The sequence below is a fragment of the Zootoca vivipara genome, chromosome 2 (assembly GCF_965207765.1).
Source record: "Zootoca vivipara chromosome 2, rZooViv2.hap1.1, whole genome shotgun sequence".
Taxonomy (NCBI): domain Eukaryota; kingdom Metazoa; phylum Chordata; class Lepidosauria; order Squamata; family Lacertidae; genus Zootoca; species Zootoca vivipara.
The window spans coordinates 35,325,054-35,345,780 of record NC_142584.1 but is presented as its reverse complement, the minus strand read 5'-3'; the positions used below and the strand labels follow the sequence as shown (position 1 = coordinate 35,345,780).

The following is a 20,727-nucleotide window of genomic DNA, read 5'->3' as shown; positions in this document are numbered from 1 at the left end:
TCTTAAATGGTGTTGCCCAGAACTGGGCACAGTACTCCAGGTGTGGTCTCATCAAGGCAGAATAGAGTGATACTTTTACTTCCCTTGGGGTGTATGGAGTCTTTGGGGAGGGGTACTACCTCTGGCTGGGGACACATGTTGATCCTTCTGGGGTAGTTTGTCCACCTTTGGTCCCCAATCTACACTCAGCTCTCACTTGTGGCTCCTAGAAGCTTTCAGCATGCAACAGCGGCCACGCCCTGAGAACAGCTTTGACTGGCTGGCTAAACCAGGTGAGGGTAGCTGATAGGTCTCAAACCCTTGGAGAGTTAGGGCTTCCCCTGCATGTGAAGACAGACTCCAGCAGATTGAGCGTACAATACCAATAGTGGACCCAATGGTCAAGAAGGCGGTTATTGCATGTGCTGTAGAGGGAAGTGAAGGACAAATGGGGCTCGTCAACCTGGGAAAGCAGCTCATCTAGGAGAACCATTTGACTCATAATAGTGTAAGTGAAGCTGAACAATTTAGAAAAGATTCTGAAACCTATATAATTTTGAGGTTAAGGATTGTCATAAGTAGAATCTATGTCAGACAAGCAAAATATATTTTGATAAATTATGGTCTATTTGTGCTGATAATCCTTTCTTCTTATGTTTGTGCTCAGTGGCTGACAAGGCTGGCTACCTCATGAACCTCAATTCAGCAGATCTGCTGAAAGCTCTGTGCTATCCCCGAGTCAAAGTCGGCAATGAATTTGTCACCAAAGGCCAAACTGTTCAGCAGGTGACAATCTATGAAATGCTGAATGCACCACATGATTAACTACTATTCCTCTGAGGTTTGGTCCTCTGCTTTGTATGCTAACGCCAGTTTGTATCATGTTATTCTAGGTGTATAATAATGTTGGAGCTTTGGCTAAAGCTGTCTTTGAGAAGATGTTCTTGTGGATGGTTGTTCGTATTAACCAGCAACTGGATACTAAACAGTCAAGGCAATACTTCATTGGTGTGCTGGACATTGCTGGCTTCGAGATCTTTGATGTAAGTGAATGGAACCTTGTCACTACGAAGGTGGTTCCCCACTCCTCAGGTCTTTTTAAATCTCCTGGGATGTTCCTTCTGAAATAACCTGGTCAGCTTGTAACACAAGATGCCAGTTCCCACAACTGTACTGCAATGGACTGACTGGACAAGCTTTGCAGGTGGTAATAAGTCATCTAAGTAGCAGATTCATAATGTCACAAGATAGCTTATACACAGGGAAGTCTTGAGAAAGTGTTACAGTACTAGAGAATGATGAGGTCCAGGATAGCTCCAACATTGCAGAAGGACCTCAGTGAAGCTGACAGTGCACTTAAACAGGTAGGGATGAGTACACAGAAGTCCCTCTGACCCCATTAATATTACTTCTATTTATAGCATTTTTCTTCATCTGCTAGGTCCACTTATGTAGTATATTTAATCCAAGTTAATGTCTAATGAGTGGAAATCTTTCAATCAGGTTAAGGGTAGCTTAGGTAGACATGCAGGTGGAAAATATCACAAAGTATCTAGAATTAAAAGTGGGTCGCACTGAGTTGTACTCTTTAGAATAAATGTACTCTTTCCCCCACTAGTACAACAGCCTGGAGCAGCTCTGCATCAACTTCACTAATGAAAAACTGCAACAGTTTTTCAATCACCACATGTTTGTGCTGGAGCAAGAGGAATACAAGAAAGAAGGAATTGAATGGGAGTTCATTGACTTTGGAATGGACCTGGCTGCCTGCATTGAACTCATTGAGAAGGTCTTTTTAAAAAGTTTTTGCTAATCTTGCATACAATGTAATTAAGTACAGTCTTTAAAGTTTGAAATCTGTGTCCTTACTTTAAACAACAAAACAGCCCCATTTTGTCCATGGGAGATACTATTGCCCGTAAATCTATATTGACAGATAAGAACACTCTAGGTTATAATCCCTAAGACGCATACTTTGCTTGCAATAATATATGCTAATATTACAGGCCAACAGCAGACAAGTTATAAAATCTTGCTTTCTCTCTGCTTCTTATAGCCAATGGGTATTTTCTCCATCCTAGAAGAAGAGTGCATGTTCCCCAAGGCAACAGACACATCTTTCAAGAACAAGCTCTATGAACAGCACCTCGGCAAGTGCAAGAACTTTGAAAAGCCCAAACCTGGCAAAGGCAAGGCTGAGGCCCACTTCGCCCTGGTCCATTATGCTGGCACTGTGGACTACAACATCAGTGGATGGCTGGACAAGAACAAGGACCCCTTGAATGAAAGTGTAATTCAGCTCTACCAGAAATCATCTATGAAGACACTGGCTTTGCTATTTGTTGACCGCCCTCCAGAAGGTAATTCCTGCTGCACTTTCCAATTGGCTCATGAACATAACCCTGAATAGGAAGGAACTTAAGTTCAGTAACAGCAACCATTTACTGGGAGTGCTGCAGCACCATCCGCATATGGCAAAATTTAGTCAGTCCAGTCTGGTTGAAGATTAAGCCACTCCCACCCCACAGGCCCTTAGTTGCCCTTCCAGGAAGTATAGGGTTGTTTCATTATGACAGAGCTTTGTTCAATTTTCTGACCATGGTGGGCAATTCTTCATATCATGCAAACTGATATGCAAACTCTGTCCAGCTGGATTCTGCTCTGGGAGTATTTAAGAAGCTGTGGCAGGGTCAGGGTTGACCATTTAGGGGGCTACTTTGAACTTGCTATGGTTTTAAAAAAAATCAGTTGCTGTTTTCAGAGCCAGGAAGGCATTTGTCCTACAGTCAGTCGAGTGGCCAGGTCTATGGGTTTGGCCTGCCTCATAGCAATCGTCAAACTTTATGGTGGAAGAGGGAACCCCCTAAACTTTAGTCAATTGGAACGGTTCATCAACCAGAAGGCAAGCTGATTGATATTCCTGATAAATGCTTACACCAAACCTGTTGCACCTGTAATCAATAAAGTTGTCACTTAATTTGAATCCAACACATTCTCCTATCCTTCTCCTTGGTCTGTGCACTCCACTGCTGCCTCACTGAACCTACTGCCACAAAGCTAGTTTATACAGAAGAGTAACACATAAAATCCCTGATGTATATGTTTTAATTATAATATTTTTATTATTATTCAGAGGGAAAGAAGGCTGCAAAGAAGAAGGGTTCCTCATTTCAGACTGTCTCTGCTCTTTTCAGGGTATAGTAAAATCTTGACTTAAGATATTGGTAAGGGGAGAAAATTCTGATTTCATAGGGCTGCCATATTTCCAAGTTTTCCTGGACACGTCTGGGATTTGGGCAGCAGAAGTGGCATCAGGGTGGATTTTCACTGAGGCAGCAAAATGTCTGGGGAAACCCGGACATACAGCAAGCAGGGTGATTATTTGAAAGAAATGCTTTAAAAATCCTAGAAAAGACTGTCACTTTTTAAAGAATACTTTGGGAATATGGCAACCCTAGATTTCACAATCACAGAACACCAGCATGCCTCTAAGCACAGGAGAAATGTATTATAGGCGAAGGCTGAAATTCTGTGGTAGAGTACATTGCATGCATACAAATGATCCCATTTTTTATCTTTGCTCGGGAAAGACTCCAGTCTAAAAATCCGAAGAACTGCTACCAGTCAGTGTAAACATTACTGTGCTAGACAGACCAATATTCTGACGCAGGAGAAGGCACCTTTGTATGCTCTGATAGATCCATCAAGAGTTTAAGAGTCCAAGACTGCTTAGTCTTAGAACAGAAAGCATGCAACTGAGCTTCTTGGAGAATGGGCAAGATAAATGTGATACATAAATTAAACAAAACACTAGGTCACTGCATTCTAGTCTACCTGAAGTCTCACAATGGTCTATGATCTGGAGATTACCAAGGCAAACTTGAAAGTGCCCAAGTCTTTATCACCAGAATAGTGCAGAGTTTGTGAATCAGACAAGGACGATTTTTTTTAAAAAAATCCACCTAGGTATCTAGGAGCAACCCCAAATAGTGCTCTCAATTTGTCAGAGGAAGTATGAGTCGAATCAGGTTAACCACACACCAATTTCATATAGATTTTGCACAGTAGAGCTTTTCTCTAATTTTTCTTACTACCTATGGAAAAGTTAAAGGAAGTTTTGCATGTATATGTGTGTGGAGTTTGTTAACCAGGCTCTGACTTCTAATTCCACAGGAGAACTTGAACAAACTGATGAGCAACCTGAAGAGTACTCATCCACATTTTGTGCGTTGCCTAATCCCCAATGAAACTAAAACCCCTGGTAAGACACAGAACTCTACTTTGATTTTAAAAAATAAAGATGTGATGCACCAGTTGTATACATTTTGGTATTCATATTTTCTCTGATTTTCTAAGGTGCCATGGAACACGAACTTGTATTGCACCAACTGAGATGTAATGGTGTGCTGGAGGGCATCAGAATTTGCAGGAAGGGATTCCCCAGCAGGATTATTTATGGTGACTTCAAACAGAGGTCAGACTGCCCCCCCCCAATTATTAACCTATTGGTTGTTTGTAGTTGTTTTGCGCACACCCCTCCCCATCAATAGTTTTGAGTTGCTTTTTGACTATTTCTAATATTGCATTGTAGCAATTAGCACCACATTTTTGGACAAAAGGCTTAAGGGGAAAAATACTAACTACTTTTACTATGCAAGGCCTCTCACAAGCTCCATCAGTGACAGTTAATAGTCCTTGCATGAGAGATTACAAGAAGGCCCCAGTCAAATTTTACTAGTCTCCCTGATTTACATAAATGGCCATCAGGAATAATATTTGTTTAAACATTTACAGTCAGATCATAAACCAGATGGACCATTGGCCTGATTGAGTCCCATGAACTTGACATCAAATTATAAGCATCTTTATATTCCACTTCTTCTAACAGGTATAGAGTTTTAAATGCAAGTGCCATCCCAGAGGGATTTAAAACTCTATACCTGTTAGAACAATTGTGGAAGTTAGTGCCAGCTATCATAATACTTTGGCAAAATAAAAACTATAAGCTTTTCTCAACAGATACAGGATATTGAATGCAAGTGCCATCCCAGAGGGACAGTTCATGGATAGCAAGAAGGCTTCTGAGAAACTTCTTGGATCCATTGATGTTGACCACACCCAATATAAATTTGGCCACACCAAGGTAAAATTATTATTTGACATATTAATGTAACAAGTAGGTTTGTTGGGGCAGTGAGCAAAATGTTGCATTTTCTTTCTCCAGGTGTTCTTCAAAGCTGGCCTTTTGGGTCTTCTGGAGGAGATGAGAGATGACAAGTTGGCAGAGCTGATAACACGTACACAGGCTATGTGTCGTGGCTTCTTAGCAAGGGTGGAGTTCCAGAAAATGATGGAAAGGAGGTAGAGTTTTGCCATCTGTAATAGAACTCATGACCACACTGACCTATCATGTTAATATGCACTACACAAGGATTACAAATAATAACATATGTAAAATACTATTTGGGCTACTCTCCAAATTCTGGGGTAGATTCTATGTAAAACTTGTAAGAAGTACAGTCGTACCTTGGTTCTCAAAATTAATCTGTTCCAGGAGTCTGTTTGACTCGCGAAACTGTACGAGACCCAAGGCATGGCTTCCGATTGGCTGCAGGAGCTTCCTGCAGTCAAGCGGATGTTCGGCTTCCGAAAAACATTTAAAAACCAGAACACTCACTTCTGGTTTTCAATCGTTCAGGAGCTGAAACGTTTGAGATGCAAGACGTTCGGCTTCCGAGGTTCCACTGTACACCTTAAAAAAGGACTGTGTGAAGTGGCACTAAGTGGCATTTCTCATAAGTCTCTTAACATTTATTCAGTTTGTATTAAATGTGAGTGTAAGGAGTATAAAAATAAAGTGCCATCTGTGCCAAAGAAGTATAATGAAATTTGAACTACTTTACAAAAGAGTCCTATTTTTGGAAGCTTTATTTGATAAATTTCTTCATATACCCCACATGCTCCTAAAAGTATCAACCGCTTCTTTAAAAAGGAAAAAATATATATTCATTTTTCTTACTCTTTCGTTGAAATATAAATAATCACCTTAAGTCTTGACCAGTCTTTAAAATATTGAAGGTTTTTTTTTAATCAAAGCTGATTATGAGTTTCCCAACTCACTTAACTGAGAGCACAATCCGAATCAAGTCTTCTTAGAAAGTCCTATTGAATTCAGTGGGGCTTACTCCCAGATAAGTGTGGTTGGTAGTGCAGTCTAAGACGTGTTTCACAACTGGACAAAAATCAGACAGTTCATATGGTTTATTAGGAGAGTCACGAAAGGATTACATTAAACACTTTGATCACGTTGTTGTTGTTTTGTTGTTTTCATCATCATCAAGGTTTTATTTTGCTGTCTGGTTGTTACAGAGAATCCGTCTTCACTATTCAGTACAATGTCCGCTCATTCATGAATGTGAAGACCTGGTCTTGGATGAAGTTGTACTTCAAGATCAAGCCTTTGTTGAAGAGTGCTGAATCAGAGAAGGAGATGGCCAACATGAAGGAAGAGTTTGAGAAAACTAAAGAAGACCTTGCCAAAGCAGACGCTAAAATAAAGGAACTGGAAGAAAAAATGGTTTCTCTGATGCAAGAGAAGAATGACTTGCAACTCCAAGTCCAATCTGTAAGCATTGTTGGTGACATACATTTTTCTTCACTCAAGCATAGTTTAGGTGGAGGAATTCAGAAATTGCAGGAGAAATGTGGCTATGTTTAATAAATTTGTATATCTTATACACATACTACATATCCTCTACATACCGTAATAGTTCACCATCGTCAAAGTTAAATTTGGCATAATTGATAAAAGCATAAAAGTATTATTTTACACATATATAGTATATTGGTGAATATAGTTTATTTTGGTATTTGATATACTAACATAACCAGTGTCTATTAAACAGTGATTTACTTGACCACTGAAACTATATGGCCTTGAATATTTTAACAATTAGTTTTAATAGTAAGACCATGTGCATGTTCCAAGGAGATTCTGTGCAAGAGATCTGCATGTGCATGAACCTCTTAAGAAGGAAAATAATATTATTGTTATATGACATATGTTTTCCTTGTATAGGAATCTGATGGCTTGGCAGATGCTGAGGAGAGATGTGACCAGCTGATCAAAACCAAAATTCAGCTGGAAGCTAAAATTAAGGAGCTGACTGAACGGGCAGAGGATGAAGAGGAAATGAATGCTGAGCTGACAGCTAAAAAGAGAAAACTGGAAGATGAATGCTCAGAGCTGAAGAAAGACATTGATGATCTTGAGTTAACACTGGCCAAGGTGGAAAAGGAGAAGCATGCCACAGAAAACAAGGTAATGATCACAATGTGCTCAGATCTGCAACAAATAGTCAGAATGTAGTACAGTATTGTCATTCCAGGGTAGAATGATACATTGAATCTGTCTGTTCATTTCTAAAAGGTGAAAAATCTCACTGAAGAGATGGCAGTCTTGGATGAGAACATTGCCAAATTGACCAAGGAAAAGAAAGCCCTCCAAGAGGCCCATCAACAGACCTTGGATGACCTGCAGGCAGAGGAGGACAAAGTCAATACTCTGACCAAAGCAAAGACCAAGCTGGAGCAGCAAGTGGATGATGTAAGCACCATTACATGCAGAAGAATAGTATTAGAGGGGTGAAGGTAGTATTAGAGTGACAAAGTCTTTGTCCCCTCTTTGTCTTTAGCTTGAAGGGTCCCTGGAGCAAGAAAAGAAACTTCGCATGGACCTGGAAAGATCCAAGAGGAAGCTTGAAGGTGACCTGAAGCTGGCCCAGGAATCCACAATGGATTTGGAGAATGATAAGCAGCAGCTGGATGAAAAGCTTAAGAAGTAAGTATGGTTTACTGTCTAGAAGACCTTTTGGGAGCTCTTTATGGCACCCAGCCATCTTAGAATCTGACTCAAAAAACCCTTGTGTTTTGTTATGAAAAGGAAAGACTTTGAAATCAGCCAGCTACAAAGCAAAATTGAAGATGAGCAGGCCTTGGGCTCCCAGCTTCAGAAGAAGATAAAGGAGTTACAGGCAAGTCAAGCACATATTGACTCCATCATATGAAAATTAGTTCATCAGGGAAGACTCTGAGTGTTAATGGCTGCTTCTCTTTCTCTAGGCCCGTATTGAGGAACTGGAGGAGGAGATTGAGGCTGAGCGTGCATCTCGGGCCAAGGCAGAGAAGCAGCGGTCTGATCTCTCCAGAGAACTTGAAGAGATCAGTGAGCGTCTGGAGGAAGCTGGTGGGGCAACCGCAGCTCAGATTGAGATGAACAAGAAACGTGAGGCAGAATTCCAGAAAATGCGCAGGGACCTTGAAGAGGCCACTCTGCAACATGAAGCCACTGCATCTGCTCTCCGCAAGAAGCATGCAGACAGTGCAGCTGAACTTGGGGAACAAATTGATAACCTGCAACGTGTGAAGCAGAAGCTGGAGAAGGAGAAGAGTGAGCTGAAGATGGAGATTGATGACCTTGCCAGTAATATGGAATCTGTCTCCAAAGCTAAGGTATAATACAGCAGTATATACTTTCCTTTAGCTTTACCAGGTGGATGCACAACATACAGAATTCACAATCTTATATGGAAAGCCAGCAAGCTGTAAGGATGGGAGACCAGGGTTTGGATTCCCCACTCAGCCATGAAGCTCAGTGGGTGACCTTGGGCCAGACCTCACTGGGTAGTTTCTTAGCCTAACCTACCTTAAAGGTTGTTGTGAGGACAAAATGAGATGAAAACCATGTATACCACATTGAGCTCCTGGGAAGAAAATGTGGTATATAAATGTAATAAATAAACACATGGTTTGGGGATGTAAAGAGGGTTGATATGTGGGTTACAGTAGCACCTATTCATGTACTTAAAAGCAAAAGCAAAATACTCATATTAAGCAAATGGAACAGTGGATAGTATATTGGATTTTATGTGAGAGCAGCTTCTAGGTTTTTTTTACAGGTCTACACAAAACACTTTATTTATACCTTAAATCTACAAAATGTGCGTAGAGCAAATGATCCACCTGGCTCATGCAGGGGCAACCAGAAGAGTGTCTGGAGTAGCTATCATTTGGTGCCATGTCTATAATAATATTGATTTTTTATTTATAAAAATATTTGCATACAGTAATTTCTTTAAAAAGAAAATTAAAGCAGTTTACAACAATTTAAAATAACAACTTACCAACTAACTATTACAGATTTTTTTCCATAATAGCAAACATGTTTCCAGTACAGAAAGGCATGGTCACCCAAATAAACACTATCTCAGTGTTGTTGTGATAAATGTTTTATTTATCCCTGCCCCTACTTTCCTAATACTTCTTCCCAATGTCTATCATACTATAATACTCAGCTGTTTTATATAGCTATACGCTTTATTATTTCACATCTAGGCAAATCTTGAAAAGATAAGCCGCACTTTAGAAGACCAGCTTAGTGAACTTAAAGCAAAGGAGGAACAGAACCAACGCACTGTTAATGACCTGACTGCTCAAAGAGCTCGTCTGCAGACAGAAGCTGGTAAGAAACCGAAAGTAAATTATTTAATGCTGCAATTCTTTGGTACTTTGCAACTTTTGGACCTATCTACTATGCCTATACTATCCAATTGAATCTTAACTGCACACTAGTTTAGGGCAATGCTTTTTCCTTTCCTCCCAACGCGATTTCTTTATGAAACCTAATTCTATGATTGTTTGTTCAGAAGTAAGTTTCTCTAGTTCCAAAAGGACTTGTTAGCAAATGAGTGAGGTTTACCTAAGTGTTACTGGTCATAATTTATAACTACTAAGAAAAATATTTTATTAATAGTGAACATGATTAATTTATTTGTTGTTACAAATAAATTAATGTATTTTTTGTTATAACCACCAAGGTCATTTCAACCACCGCTAAAAAAGAAATAGGTACATACTATATATACCATACAAAATATACATAGATCTATACATAGATCATATGTATATATTCCATTTAATCCATTCTCTTTTCAGGTGAATACTCACGCCAAGTTGAAGAAAAAGATTCTCTGATTTCTCAGCTCACAAGAGGCAAGCAAGCCTTTACCCAACAGATTGAGGAACTAAAGAGGCAGCTTGAGGAAGAGATAAAGGTGTGTATTTTGTTCAACATTGCAGGCTCTCTATCACAGTTCTAAACAACACAGGGCCTCTTTCTCCCATTCAGTTATTGACACCCATGTGCATTCTGCAGAAATCCTAATTACAGTGGTGCCTCGCAAGACGAAAGTAATTCGTTCCGCGAGTCGCTTCGCCTAGCGAGATTTTTCGCCTTGCGAAGCGTGGTTTGCCGCGGCAAAAAACAAACAAAAAACCCGCTGAAAACCTTCGTCTTGCAAAGCACGGCCATAGAAAACTTCATCTTGCGAAGCGCCGAAAACATCGCAAGATGCTTTTGTCTTGCGAGTTTTTCATTGCGCAAGGCATTCGTCTTGCGAGGTACCACTGTATTCTCATTTCAGAAGCCCTAAGGTTGCTTAGGAAACTTCTCTAGATATCTCCCAATGGTGGTCTCTCTATTCTTTCATCCAAATGGCCAAAAGATTGCATGTGCTTACCTATCTTAGGCTGCTTGCAAACTAGGAATTTATTCTAGTATAGCTATGATTCGTTCACTCACTTTTGAAGGAACAACCACATCATGACATCAACATTACATCACTCTCTTGTGTTTTCTCCACAATTCTTCCATCTCTTTGGAGAGTCAGAAAAGCTGACTTTGGGAGCAAGAGCAGAATGCTAGCATAATAATTGGGATGTGGACAGGAAGATGTAAAACTGAGGCAGGGGTGACATGTTGCAGATGCCCCGTCTTTCTCAATTTTTTTGTGTATTTTCTGTTGTATGGCCACTTTATGACTTCACCCTTCTCCTGAGACTTCTCTGACTTGCATGGAGCAATGGAGCTTTGGAAAGGGTCTGTTGATGTGAGGAGGAAATCTTTTGAAAAGCAAGTTGATCTCTTGCTGCTTTCAAAGCTGCACAGTTGAAAAAGATTCAGGGGTGTTTTCCTTGTTGGAAAGAGACATGGTAGGCACAGTATGCTTGAGAACAAGACACAGCTGGCTGTGCTCAGCCTTCTGGCTTCAGAATTAGGAACATAGCAGGCTGTTAACACACAAAAACCACTAAATCCCTGGGAGTGTGGAAAGTCCAGTACAATTCTGCTTGAAATGGAATCACAAAGTTATTGGTTAAAATCATTTTGTTGTTCTAACATCCTCATCTGAGAACAACCTTAGTACGCAGTTCTAGGTTTTCCCCCCTGTTTCTTCTAACTGCGGATAATTGTTCACAGAATTAATGGAAGGTGCTCTGCAGTTAGGCTATTACACAGTATAGCCGATGAAGTGTTCTGTTATTATGTTGTGATGGTACATTTATTTCCGCTCTTCAGCAATATTCATTAAAAATACAAATGCAATAAAAACTATGCAACATAACAACAGACATGAGTAACACCCTGGCATCCATCACTACTAAACTCTTTCCTTATTTTAGGCCAAGAATGCACTTGCCCATGGTTTGCAATCTGCCCGTCATGACTGTGACTTGCTCCGGGAGCAGTTTGAAGAGGAGCAGGAAGCCAAGGCTGAGCTGCAACGTGCCATGTCCAAGGCCAATAGTGAAGTTGCTCAGTGGAGAACCAAGTATGAAACAGATGCCATTCAACGCACAGAAGAGTTAGAGGAAGCCAAGTAAGTACAAGAACCAAGAGCAAGGGAGAGAAAGGGAACTCAAGAGTAGAAGAAAGTATGCCATTGTGTAGATGGAATTGGGGGAAATAGCTATTTGTATCACTCAGTGAACAGAACAGGTCACTGAGTTATTTGTGCTAGGCTCAGAGCAACAGATATATTGTAATAATGCAATCACATCAATGTTGACATGGAAGGAGCTGATGACATGGCAAGACAAAGTTTGAATGGAAAATCAAATTTGTTTTTGAGACCATTCTCGGTATGCATGGACCATTCTCAGTAAGCCATTTATTATAATGGATGATTAAGAATCACTAAGTGTTGTTTCTCTAGGAAAAAGCTGGCTCAGCGTCTGCAGGATGCTGAAGAACACGTGGAGGCTGTGAATTCCAAATGTGCTTCCCTTGAGAAGACAAAGCAAAGGCTACAGAATGAAGTGGAGGACCTAATGATTGATGTGGAAAGGTCCAATGCAGCCTGTGCAGCTCTAGATAAGAAGCAGAAGAACTTTGATAAGGTACTTTTGACCATAATTTGAAAGAAAACCCAGCACGTTGCAACAAATCCTCAGGTACAAATGAACACATTTCTTATTTCTGGTGTTTCTTCTTTCTGGTGTTTTACAGATTCTGGCAGACTGGAAACAGAAATATGAGGAAACACAATCTGAACTGGAAGCTTCCCAGAAGGAGTCTCGCTCTCTCAGCACAGAGCTCTTTAAGATGAAGAATGCTTATGAGGAGTCTTTGGATCACTTGGAAACTTTGAAGCGTGAAAACAAGAATCTGCAACGTAATACCACTTTTTCATAATAAGTGCAAAAAACTGTGAAGTTCATTTTGCAGAGCTGAAGCAATAGCTCAGAAGGAGGGATATCCCATATAGTCCTTCTCCCCAAGGCTAGAATAGACACCCATGTGCATAAGAGTTCACAATGAGTATCTTCACAACATGCAGTTATATTATGCAGTCTTCACAAGGCTTATGAGGAGCCTTACATCTTAGGTCATTAGGTGTTGTATAAAATTAAAAATAAAATAGGTCTGACCCACAGAGTTGCAATCTAAAATTATGCCAATATGGCATAACAATTAGACTATGACCTAGAAAACCAGGGTTTGAATCCCCACTAAACCATGACACTCACTGCGTGATGTTGGGCCAGTCACCATCTCTTAGCCTAATCTACCTCACATGGTTGTTGTGAGGATGAAATGGGGAGGAAAAGAACCATGTACACAACATTGAGCTCCTTGGAAGATACAGGTGGCATATAAAATGTAATAAATAAATTAATATGAATGAATGAAATAATGCTAGTACTATAATAGTTCATTCCAAATAGTGGAGCTGGGATGAATAACTGAAATTCTCCTTCCCAACCCTTCCTACTTCTGTTTATTATTAGCTGCATAAACACTATCAATCTACTTTCTCCTTTCTTTGTGTGAAACTAACAGAGGAGATATCTGACCTCACGGAACAGATTGCTGAGGGAGGAAAGGCCATCCATGAATTAGAGAAAGTGAAGAAGCAGATTGAGCAAGAGAAATCTGAACTGCAGGCTTCTCTAGAGGAAGCTGAGGTAAACAATACAATTATGCATAATGGAAAGACACAAATTATTGATCTGTAACACTGTGAAATAATTGAAGAGGCAACCAGAAGAATGATGATAAGATAATAACCTTGCAGGATCAGACCGAAGGTCCATTTAGTCCTACAATCTGCTTTTCACTTGGAGGTCCACAAGCAGGGCATGAAGGCAATAGTCCAATCCTGTTGTTGTTCAGTGTCACGAATGGGACCTGCAACAAAATGTTGCAATGTGGAGTTCTTTGCTTAGTATTTCAATCAGTCAGCCAGCAATGCCTTCTTCCACAATGCTACATTCCATTCCCTGCCCTTCAACCATCAACATTATTTGGTCACTGAACAAGCTCTGCTCTTTTGTGGACCGCTTCTGGGTCCCACCCCTTTTTGTACTTCTGCAAACATTGCTGTTCTCTCAGATCTTCTGATACTTCCCTCTTATGTGTTGATGGTACTGTTTTGGCTGAGTAAGTTAGCACTCATGCATGGCCATTGGAAATAGAAGCATTACTGTATGCTTACTGCTAATTTCTACCCCATCCTCTTTTGAAGAATTGGAACATTTACACCCTCATCCCTTACCCAAACCAGATACTCCCCATTTCTTGTCAGCTTTCCCCCAAAGGTCAGTTTAAAAGCCACTCTGTGACCTTTAGAATTTTAAGTACCAGCTGTCTAATTCTATTTTGGTACAAGTGAAGACCATCCTTTAATTCAGGTTCAACTTATGCCAAGATGTCCCCAGGTCAAGTTCTGAATACCTAGCTGAACATGCAAAAGGTAGCATTTCTGAGATGGCTTCCTTTGAGTATGGAAATGTGGTGAATATCACTGCTAAACAGTATATTCAATATAATGTTGAGCGTACTTCAATAAGGAAACAGCTGTCAAATTAAGTCCATTATTAACAGCTGTTATAAATGGTTTTCTTAAGGCCTCACTGGAACATGAAGAAGGCAAAATCCTCCGCATCCAACTTGAGCTCAACCAGGTGAAGGCTGACATTGACAGGAGAATTGCAGAGAAAGATGAAGAAATTGATCAGCTGAAGAGGAATCACCTGAGAGTTGTGGAGTCCATGCAGAGCACACTAGATGCTGAGATCAGGAGCAGGAATGATGCCCTGAGAATAAAGAAGAAGATGGAGGGAGATCTGAATGAAATGGAAATCCAGCTGAGCCATGCCAACCGCCAAGCTGCTGAGGCATTAAAGAACCTCAGGAACACCCAAGGAATACTCAAGGTGCATATATATTTCTGTAATCAGTATACAGTTGTGATTGTTATTGTGCAAAGAATGGTCTCACAATAGTATCTCAATATCATTTTTAGGACACCCAGATACATTTGGATGAAGCTATGAGGAGCCAGGAAGATCTGAAGGAACAGGTGGCCATGGTTGAGCGCAGAGCTAATCTGATGCAGGCTGAGATTGAGGAGCTCCGTGCAGCTCTGGAACAGACAGAGAGGGGCAGGAAAATAGCAGAACAGGAGCTCCTGGATGCCAGTGAGCGCGTGCAACTTCTTCACACCCAGGTGAGCTTCTAATATGTAATGGGCACACACATGGACATCAGGATAAGCCAGTGGGGATAAGCCAGGTGTAGGCTCTGCTCCAGAAATAAAGAGATTGTTGCTAATGTGTAAATAGGCAATTAACCTACTCATCACCACACAGCCTCTTTTTCTCATCATATTAAAAATTACTACTGTCAAGGGACATGAAGTGGATGTTGGTACTCAGTTAAGACCTTGAAGGGAGCTCATTTTATTTATTTATCGTGTTTTTAGCAAACTCTTTAGCCAATAAATGTCCCAGAACAGTTTACGTAAGATCAATAACAAACAAAATAGTCCTTGTTCATAGAAAGGTGATTTACAAGGAATGACTCAAGAAGAAAAAGGCATAAGGAGGGAAGAGGAAAACAAGCACCAGTTATTAAAGTAGCATAGTTGTTATAATGACCAGATAGAATGGAAACAGTTTAGTAAGAGGAGCCAAATGAAGCTGGTCTCCTCATTGAGTTGATGGAGCATCCTTCTGATGCTGCCTGATAGAGTGATAGTTGCTTGGCAGCAGCCTGATGAAATGACCAAGTAACAGTTGAGGGTAGGGATGAATGAATCTATCTGTTTTGATTTCTCTCAGTTTCTCATTTTTCCAATCTTCATTTCACTAAGTTTCCTCATCAGTTTTTATTTTTAAAAAAGTAACCACAAAATTCATTTATTATTATTATTATTAGCAACAATAGCAGCAACATTTTACTGTGCCTTTCTCTTAATATGCACATTTCTGTATGCAAGCAATTTCCCCTAATATAATACATTTGGTATGTCATTCTCACTAATAAAGGCATCTTTATCCACACATCCTCAATATGTTTTTCTGCACACATTTTTTGCATCACAAACTTCAGAGAAGAGAACCGCGTTTTACACACGGTTTCATGATGTGTGAATTAAAATGTAAACCAAACCAAATTTCTCTCCCATTCCCTAGTTGAGGGAGGGAGGAGCCCAACAGAGCTGGTTTCTGCATCATAGGTATGCTGGGGAAATGTTTGTGGCTCATTTCTTGAGTACCTGCAATTGTGCTCAGCATCATTCTTTTTTACAAAATGCAAGCAATACGAATGATATGTTTAGGCTTGGTCCTTTACAAAAACTATGATCTCCCATCCCGTATAGAATACCAGCTTGATTAACACCAAGAAGAAGCTGGAAACAGACATCTCACAAATCCAGAGTGAAGTGGAAGAGACTATTCAGGAAGCACGCAATGCAGAAGAGAAAGCCAAGAAAGCCATCACTGATGTGAGTTGGGTGGATTTTCTTTTGAAACTATAATCCTGCTTGCAGTCGGCATGGCTGGTTTCCTAAACTGGAGGAAATTTCTCTATTAATAGGCAGCCATGATGGCTGAGGAACTCAAGAAGGAACAAGACACCAGTGCCCACTTGGAGAGGATGAAGAAGAACCTGGACCAGACAGTGAAGGATTTGCAGCATCGTCTTGATGAGGCAGAACAGCTGGCAATGAAGGGTGGCAAGAAGCAGCTCCAGAAACTGGAACAGAGAGTATGTATTTCTTGTAAACAAGTTCATTCAGTTCTACTTCTTGAACAAAAGTGACCAGCTGGACAGCTAATGGCTAATTTCATTTCTCCCAGGTACGTGAGCTGGAAGCTGAAGTTGAGAATGAGCAGAAGCGCAGTGCTGATGCTATCAAGGGTGTGCGCAAATATGAGAGACGTGTAAAGGAACTAACCTACCAGGTGAGGACAGATATATATTTTCTGCATCTTTTGGAGGAATTGGTTGAAGCATGTTATAATCAGATGTACTCATGTTGTTTCATTTCGTTTTGTTAAAAAATTATCCTGCTCTGTTCAGTCTGAGGAAGACCGAAAGAATGTTCTTAGACTCCAGGACCTGGTTGACAAGTTGCAGATGAAAGTGAAATCATACAAGAGACAATCTGAAGAAGCTGTAAGTATTATTCTTAACTTGCTGTGGCTTGAGCTACAATTATGAAGGTAAATTTGATATAGCAAAGATTTCATTTCTATCAATAAGTACAAAATGAATTAGTCTCCATGTGGTAGTTGCACGAAACAGGAGAGTTTCAGATAAGTGAGGCTTATGTGAGAAAAAATATCAGTGGATTGTGCCCTCAGTAACATGAAACCAAATTTTCATAATGGGAAGATTGCAGAGCCCTTGCTCATATTTTTTTTAAGAGGAGAAGATCCTTTAGCAGTCTGAGTACTTAAAGCAATACGAAATAGCAATAGTCACTTTTGAATACTTTACTGTACACATTGCAGTTCACAATAAATACTGTGTATTTCTGTAGTCTATTAAAGACATTATCATCTCATATAATAGTATTGACGTGGTAATGTAGTGACCAATAATATCTTGGGCAATAATATCAGGTCTGAATAATGCAAGTACAAAGGTCAATAATAATAATAATAATAATAATAATAATAATAATAATAATATATTATTTATTCCCCAGCCACTCTGGGCGGCTTCCAACAGAAATATTAAAATACAATAATGTATTAAACATTAAAAGCTTCCCTAAACAGGGCTGCCTTCAGATGTCCTCTAAAAGTCTCGTAGTTGTTTTTCTCTTTGACAGCTGGTGGGAGGGCGTTCCACAGGGCAGGTGCCACTACCGAGAAGGCCCTCTGCCTGGTTCCCTGCAACTTGGCTTTTTGCAACGAGGGAACCGCCAGAAGGCCCTCGGCACTGGACCTCAGTGTCCAGGCAGAACAATGTGGGTGGAGACGCTCCTTCAGGTATACTGGACCGAGGCCGTTTAGGGTTTAAAGGTCAGCACCAACACTTTGAATTGTGCTTGGAAACGTACTGGGAGCCAATGTAGGTCTTTCAAGACCAGTGTTAAGTGGTCTCGGCGGCTGCTCCCAGTCACCAGTCTAGCTGCTGCATTCTGGATTAATTGTAGTTTCCGGGTCACCTTCAAAGGTAGCCCCACATAGAGCGCATTGCAGTAGTCCACGCGAGAGATAACTAGAGCATGCCCCAATCTGGCGAGACAGTCTGCGGGCAGGTAGGGTCTCAGCCTGTGTACCAGATGGAGCTGATAGACAGCCGCCCTGAACACAGAATTAACCTGCACCTCCATGGACAGCTGTGAGTCCAAAATGACTCCCAGGCTGCACACCTGGTCCTTCAGGGGCACAGTTACCCCATTCAGGACCAGGGAGTCCTCCACACCTGCCCGCCTCCTGTCCCCCTCAAACAGTACTTCTGTCTTGTCAGGATTCAACCTCAATCTGTTAGCCGCCATCCAACCTCCAACCGCCTCTAGACACTCACACAGGACCTTCACTGCCTTCACTGGTTCTGATTTGAAAGAGAGGTAGAGCTGGGTATCATCCGCATACTGATGAACACCCAGCCCAAACCCCCTGATGATCTCTCCCAGCGGCTAAACTAACCAACGTTTGGCATTATGTCCAAATGCTGCTATTGATATTTATGCTTTCTCCTACCCTCAAAATCATTTATACTATTTCAGTGATAAAAATCCAGTACCCAGATTCATATATTTTTATCCATTTTCAGGAGGAACAATCCAATGTGAACCTGTCTAAATTCCGCAAGATTCAGCATGAGCTGGAAGAGGCTGAAGAGCGGGCTGACATTGCTGAGTCCCAGGTTAACAAGCTCCGGGTCAAGACCCGAGAGGTGCACAAGAAAGTTGTTGTAAGCGAAGAATAAGCTCAACAAAGAGATGTAGTGACTGAAGAGAAGCACAAAATGTGAAGCTCTTTGTCACTTTTGTAATTATTATTGTTCAGTTTCTAGAAAATAAAGATTGTAGATTCCTTTGCAAGATGACAAAAAAGATTTTATGCTTTTCTTTTCTATAGAGTACTATTCTTTTCATAGCATTTCATGTACATCACACCGGTAATTTCTGGCTAACCAAAGCTTTCTTAATTTTAGTAGCAGGATTATTGAACTGGAGGAGAAGTCATTATAGATCTTATTGTTACCATTCTTTTGAGTCAGACAATTCTAAATGGTCCCTTTTTACTCCAATTGGAGTATTCTGGGCTGGATGGTTTAAATCTGTAATCCTAAATTTATTTCCTTGGGAGTAAATTCCTTTGACTTCAGTGGGACTTATTTCTAGCTAGACATGGTTAGGATGGTGGTATAAAATCCAAGCAGGGAAGTTTAAGTGGTTTCCCTTTGCTTCAATCACATTTGAGACAAATTAAATGGATCAGTACTCACAAATTCAAACATTTGAAGAGGTACCCCTAAAGGAAAACAGCTTCAAATGCCTGACTGAGCTGTGTACAGCCAGCTCTACTCTACAGATGATGTTGATGATTCACCCACCCTTCACCCTAAGGTCCCAAGGCAGGTTACAACAATTTGAAATACAATATTAAAAACAGTGACCACACACAGTGACCCAAACTGTTAAGAGCCAGTGAAGTTATTCAACAGTGATTAGTAAGTCTTTCCTCATCAGATAATAATAATAATAATAATAATAATAATAATAATAATAATAATAATAATAATAATAATAATAATATATTATTTATACCCCGCCCATCTGGCTGGGTTTCCCCACCCCCACCCCAGATAATGACAAGCATGTATGTTTTGGAATTTCACAAGAGATCAAGAAAAGGTACAGCATTCTTAGATTAAGCTGCAATATAAATATTTTAATCACTTTATGGTGGAGGGGGGGAACCCCCATTAAAACTTGTAATATATTGGTTCTTCACCAGAGAAAGTCAGTCAGGGTGAGAAAAGAACTTCAAGGTGTGTTTTTTGGTGTGTGTTTTTAATAAAAAAACACCTTTCAAAACACCAGCAAAGTGTATATAGAAGACAAATATTAAAGCATCTTGGAAGTAAGCAGGGATAATAAACTATGACATTTATCCTTTAGTGTGATGCTTTCATCATGGGTTGAGGCCATACCTCCAATGTTTCTCAGATGAAAATAGGGATGTTCTAGTCTGCATCAGGAAGCTTCTCCTCCATTTTGATCTCACTGCACATAAAGATGTCATATACACCTGTCACCTTTAGCAAACTGCAACCTCTCCGCCAAACCTACCTCACAAGCTGCCTTGAGTCCCTGTCAAGGGGGAAAGGTAGGGTGTGTGCTCGGCTTACAAAATGAATTTGATCTGTGTGCTGTTGCAGCAACAGCAGCAGCAGCAGCAGCAGCAGCAGCAGCAGCAGCAGCAGCAGCAGCAGAGTCTTAGGCTATGTACACATTAGTGGCTGAAAGCAGTGCTTTTTTTTTCTTTAAAATGTTTAGGGGTACTCTCATTTTGACTCAAGAAAATCACCATTTTATAATTCAGATTGGGGAAAATAATTACAGTAAATGGACAAAAGTACAAAGCTTCACAAAATGTTTAGGGGTATGCGTACCCCTGCATCGCCCCAGAAAAAAAGCACTGGCTGAAAGTGTAGCAAAGTAATCACCCACCCACCCCACCTTTAAGTTGCATTTCCACTTGCCATACACATCAGAGACAGGGCAGGGATGTCTTTACCAGATGCACTTTACCTATTTGGTTTCCCCATGCCTGCAATGCCCTTCATCTGCACTTGCACAATGGATGTCCCAAATGTACATACCTCAACTTTACTGTGGCTTATGTTTTCAAATCAGACAGAAGCTGGTTTGAGGGGAAATGCATCAAACAGCATTATTTCTCAAGGGACTATATGATAATGTGTACATTGCTTCAAACACCAATGAGGGGAGTGCACTGCAGCATCAAACCCCAATGGAGGGAGTGCATGTTTCAGCAAAGTACCATTTCAGTCTCGGTACCCCCTGCCTGCTGCCCATTATAATAGGAGGATAATATAATACCGGTCTATCATACAAGATGGTTGTGTATATTTAA

The 20,727-nt window shown here is 40.5% G+C and overlaps 1 protein-coding gene across 1 annotated transcript in view; it reads left to right on the top strand.

Annotated features, from left to right (window-relative positions):
• Positions 1–18,665, top strand: part of LOC118079895 (uncharacterized) — a 62,647-nt gene extending 43,982 nt beyond the window's left edge. Inside the window, exons 50-77 of the mRNA XM_035104615.3 lie at positions 647–765; positions 873–1,022; positions 1,598–1,768; positions 2,036–2,339; positions 3,113–3,174; positions 4,153–4,240; positions 4,336–4,453; positions 4,999–5,122; positions 5,204–5,340; positions 6,349–6,604; positions 7,058–7,300; positions 7,409–7,585; positions 7,674–7,819; positions 7,922–8,012; positions 8,101–8,490; positions 9,373–9,499; positions 9,973–10,091; positions 11,500–11,696; positions 12,033–12,216; positions 12,326–12,491; positions 13,160–13,284; positions 14,227–14,535; positions 14,625–14,828; positions 15,984–16,109; positions 16,202–16,372; positions 16,465–16,569; positions 16,688–16,783; positions 18,395–18,665. Coding sequence (XP_034960506.2) covers positions 647–765; positions 873–1,022; positions 1,598–1,768; positions 2,036–2,339; positions 3,113–3,174; positions 4,153–4,240; positions 4,336–4,453; positions 4,999–5,122; positions 5,204–5,340; positions 6,349–6,604; positions 7,058–7,300; positions 7,409–7,585; positions 7,674–7,819; positions 7,922–8,012; positions 8,101–8,490; positions 9,373–9,499; positions 9,973–10,091; positions 11,500–11,696; positions 12,033–12,216; positions 12,326–12,491; positions 13,160–13,284; positions 14,227–14,535; positions 14,625–14,828; positions 15,984–16,109; positions 16,202–16,372; positions 16,465–16,569; positions 16,688–16,783; positions 18,395–18,550 — 4,661 coding nt within the window. The 3' untranslated portion in view covers positions 18,551–18,665. The remainder of the gene's footprint in view (positions 1–646; positions 766–872; positions 1,023–1,597; positions 1,769–2,035; positions 2,340–3,112; positions 3,175–4,152; positions 4,241–4,335; positions 4,454–4,998; positions 5,123–5,203; positions 5,341–6,348; positions 6,605–7,057; positions 7,301–7,408; positions 7,586–7,673; positions 7,820–7,921; positions 8,013–8,100; positions 8,491–9,372; positions 9,500–9,972; positions 10,092–11,499; positions 11,697–12,032; positions 12,217–12,325; positions 12,492–13,159; positions 13,285–14,226; positions 14,536–14,624; positions 14,829–15,983; positions 16,110–16,201; positions 16,373–16,464; positions 16,570–16,687; positions 16,784–18,394) is intronic.
• The last annotated feature ends 2,062 nt before the right edge of the window (positions 18,666–20,727 follow it).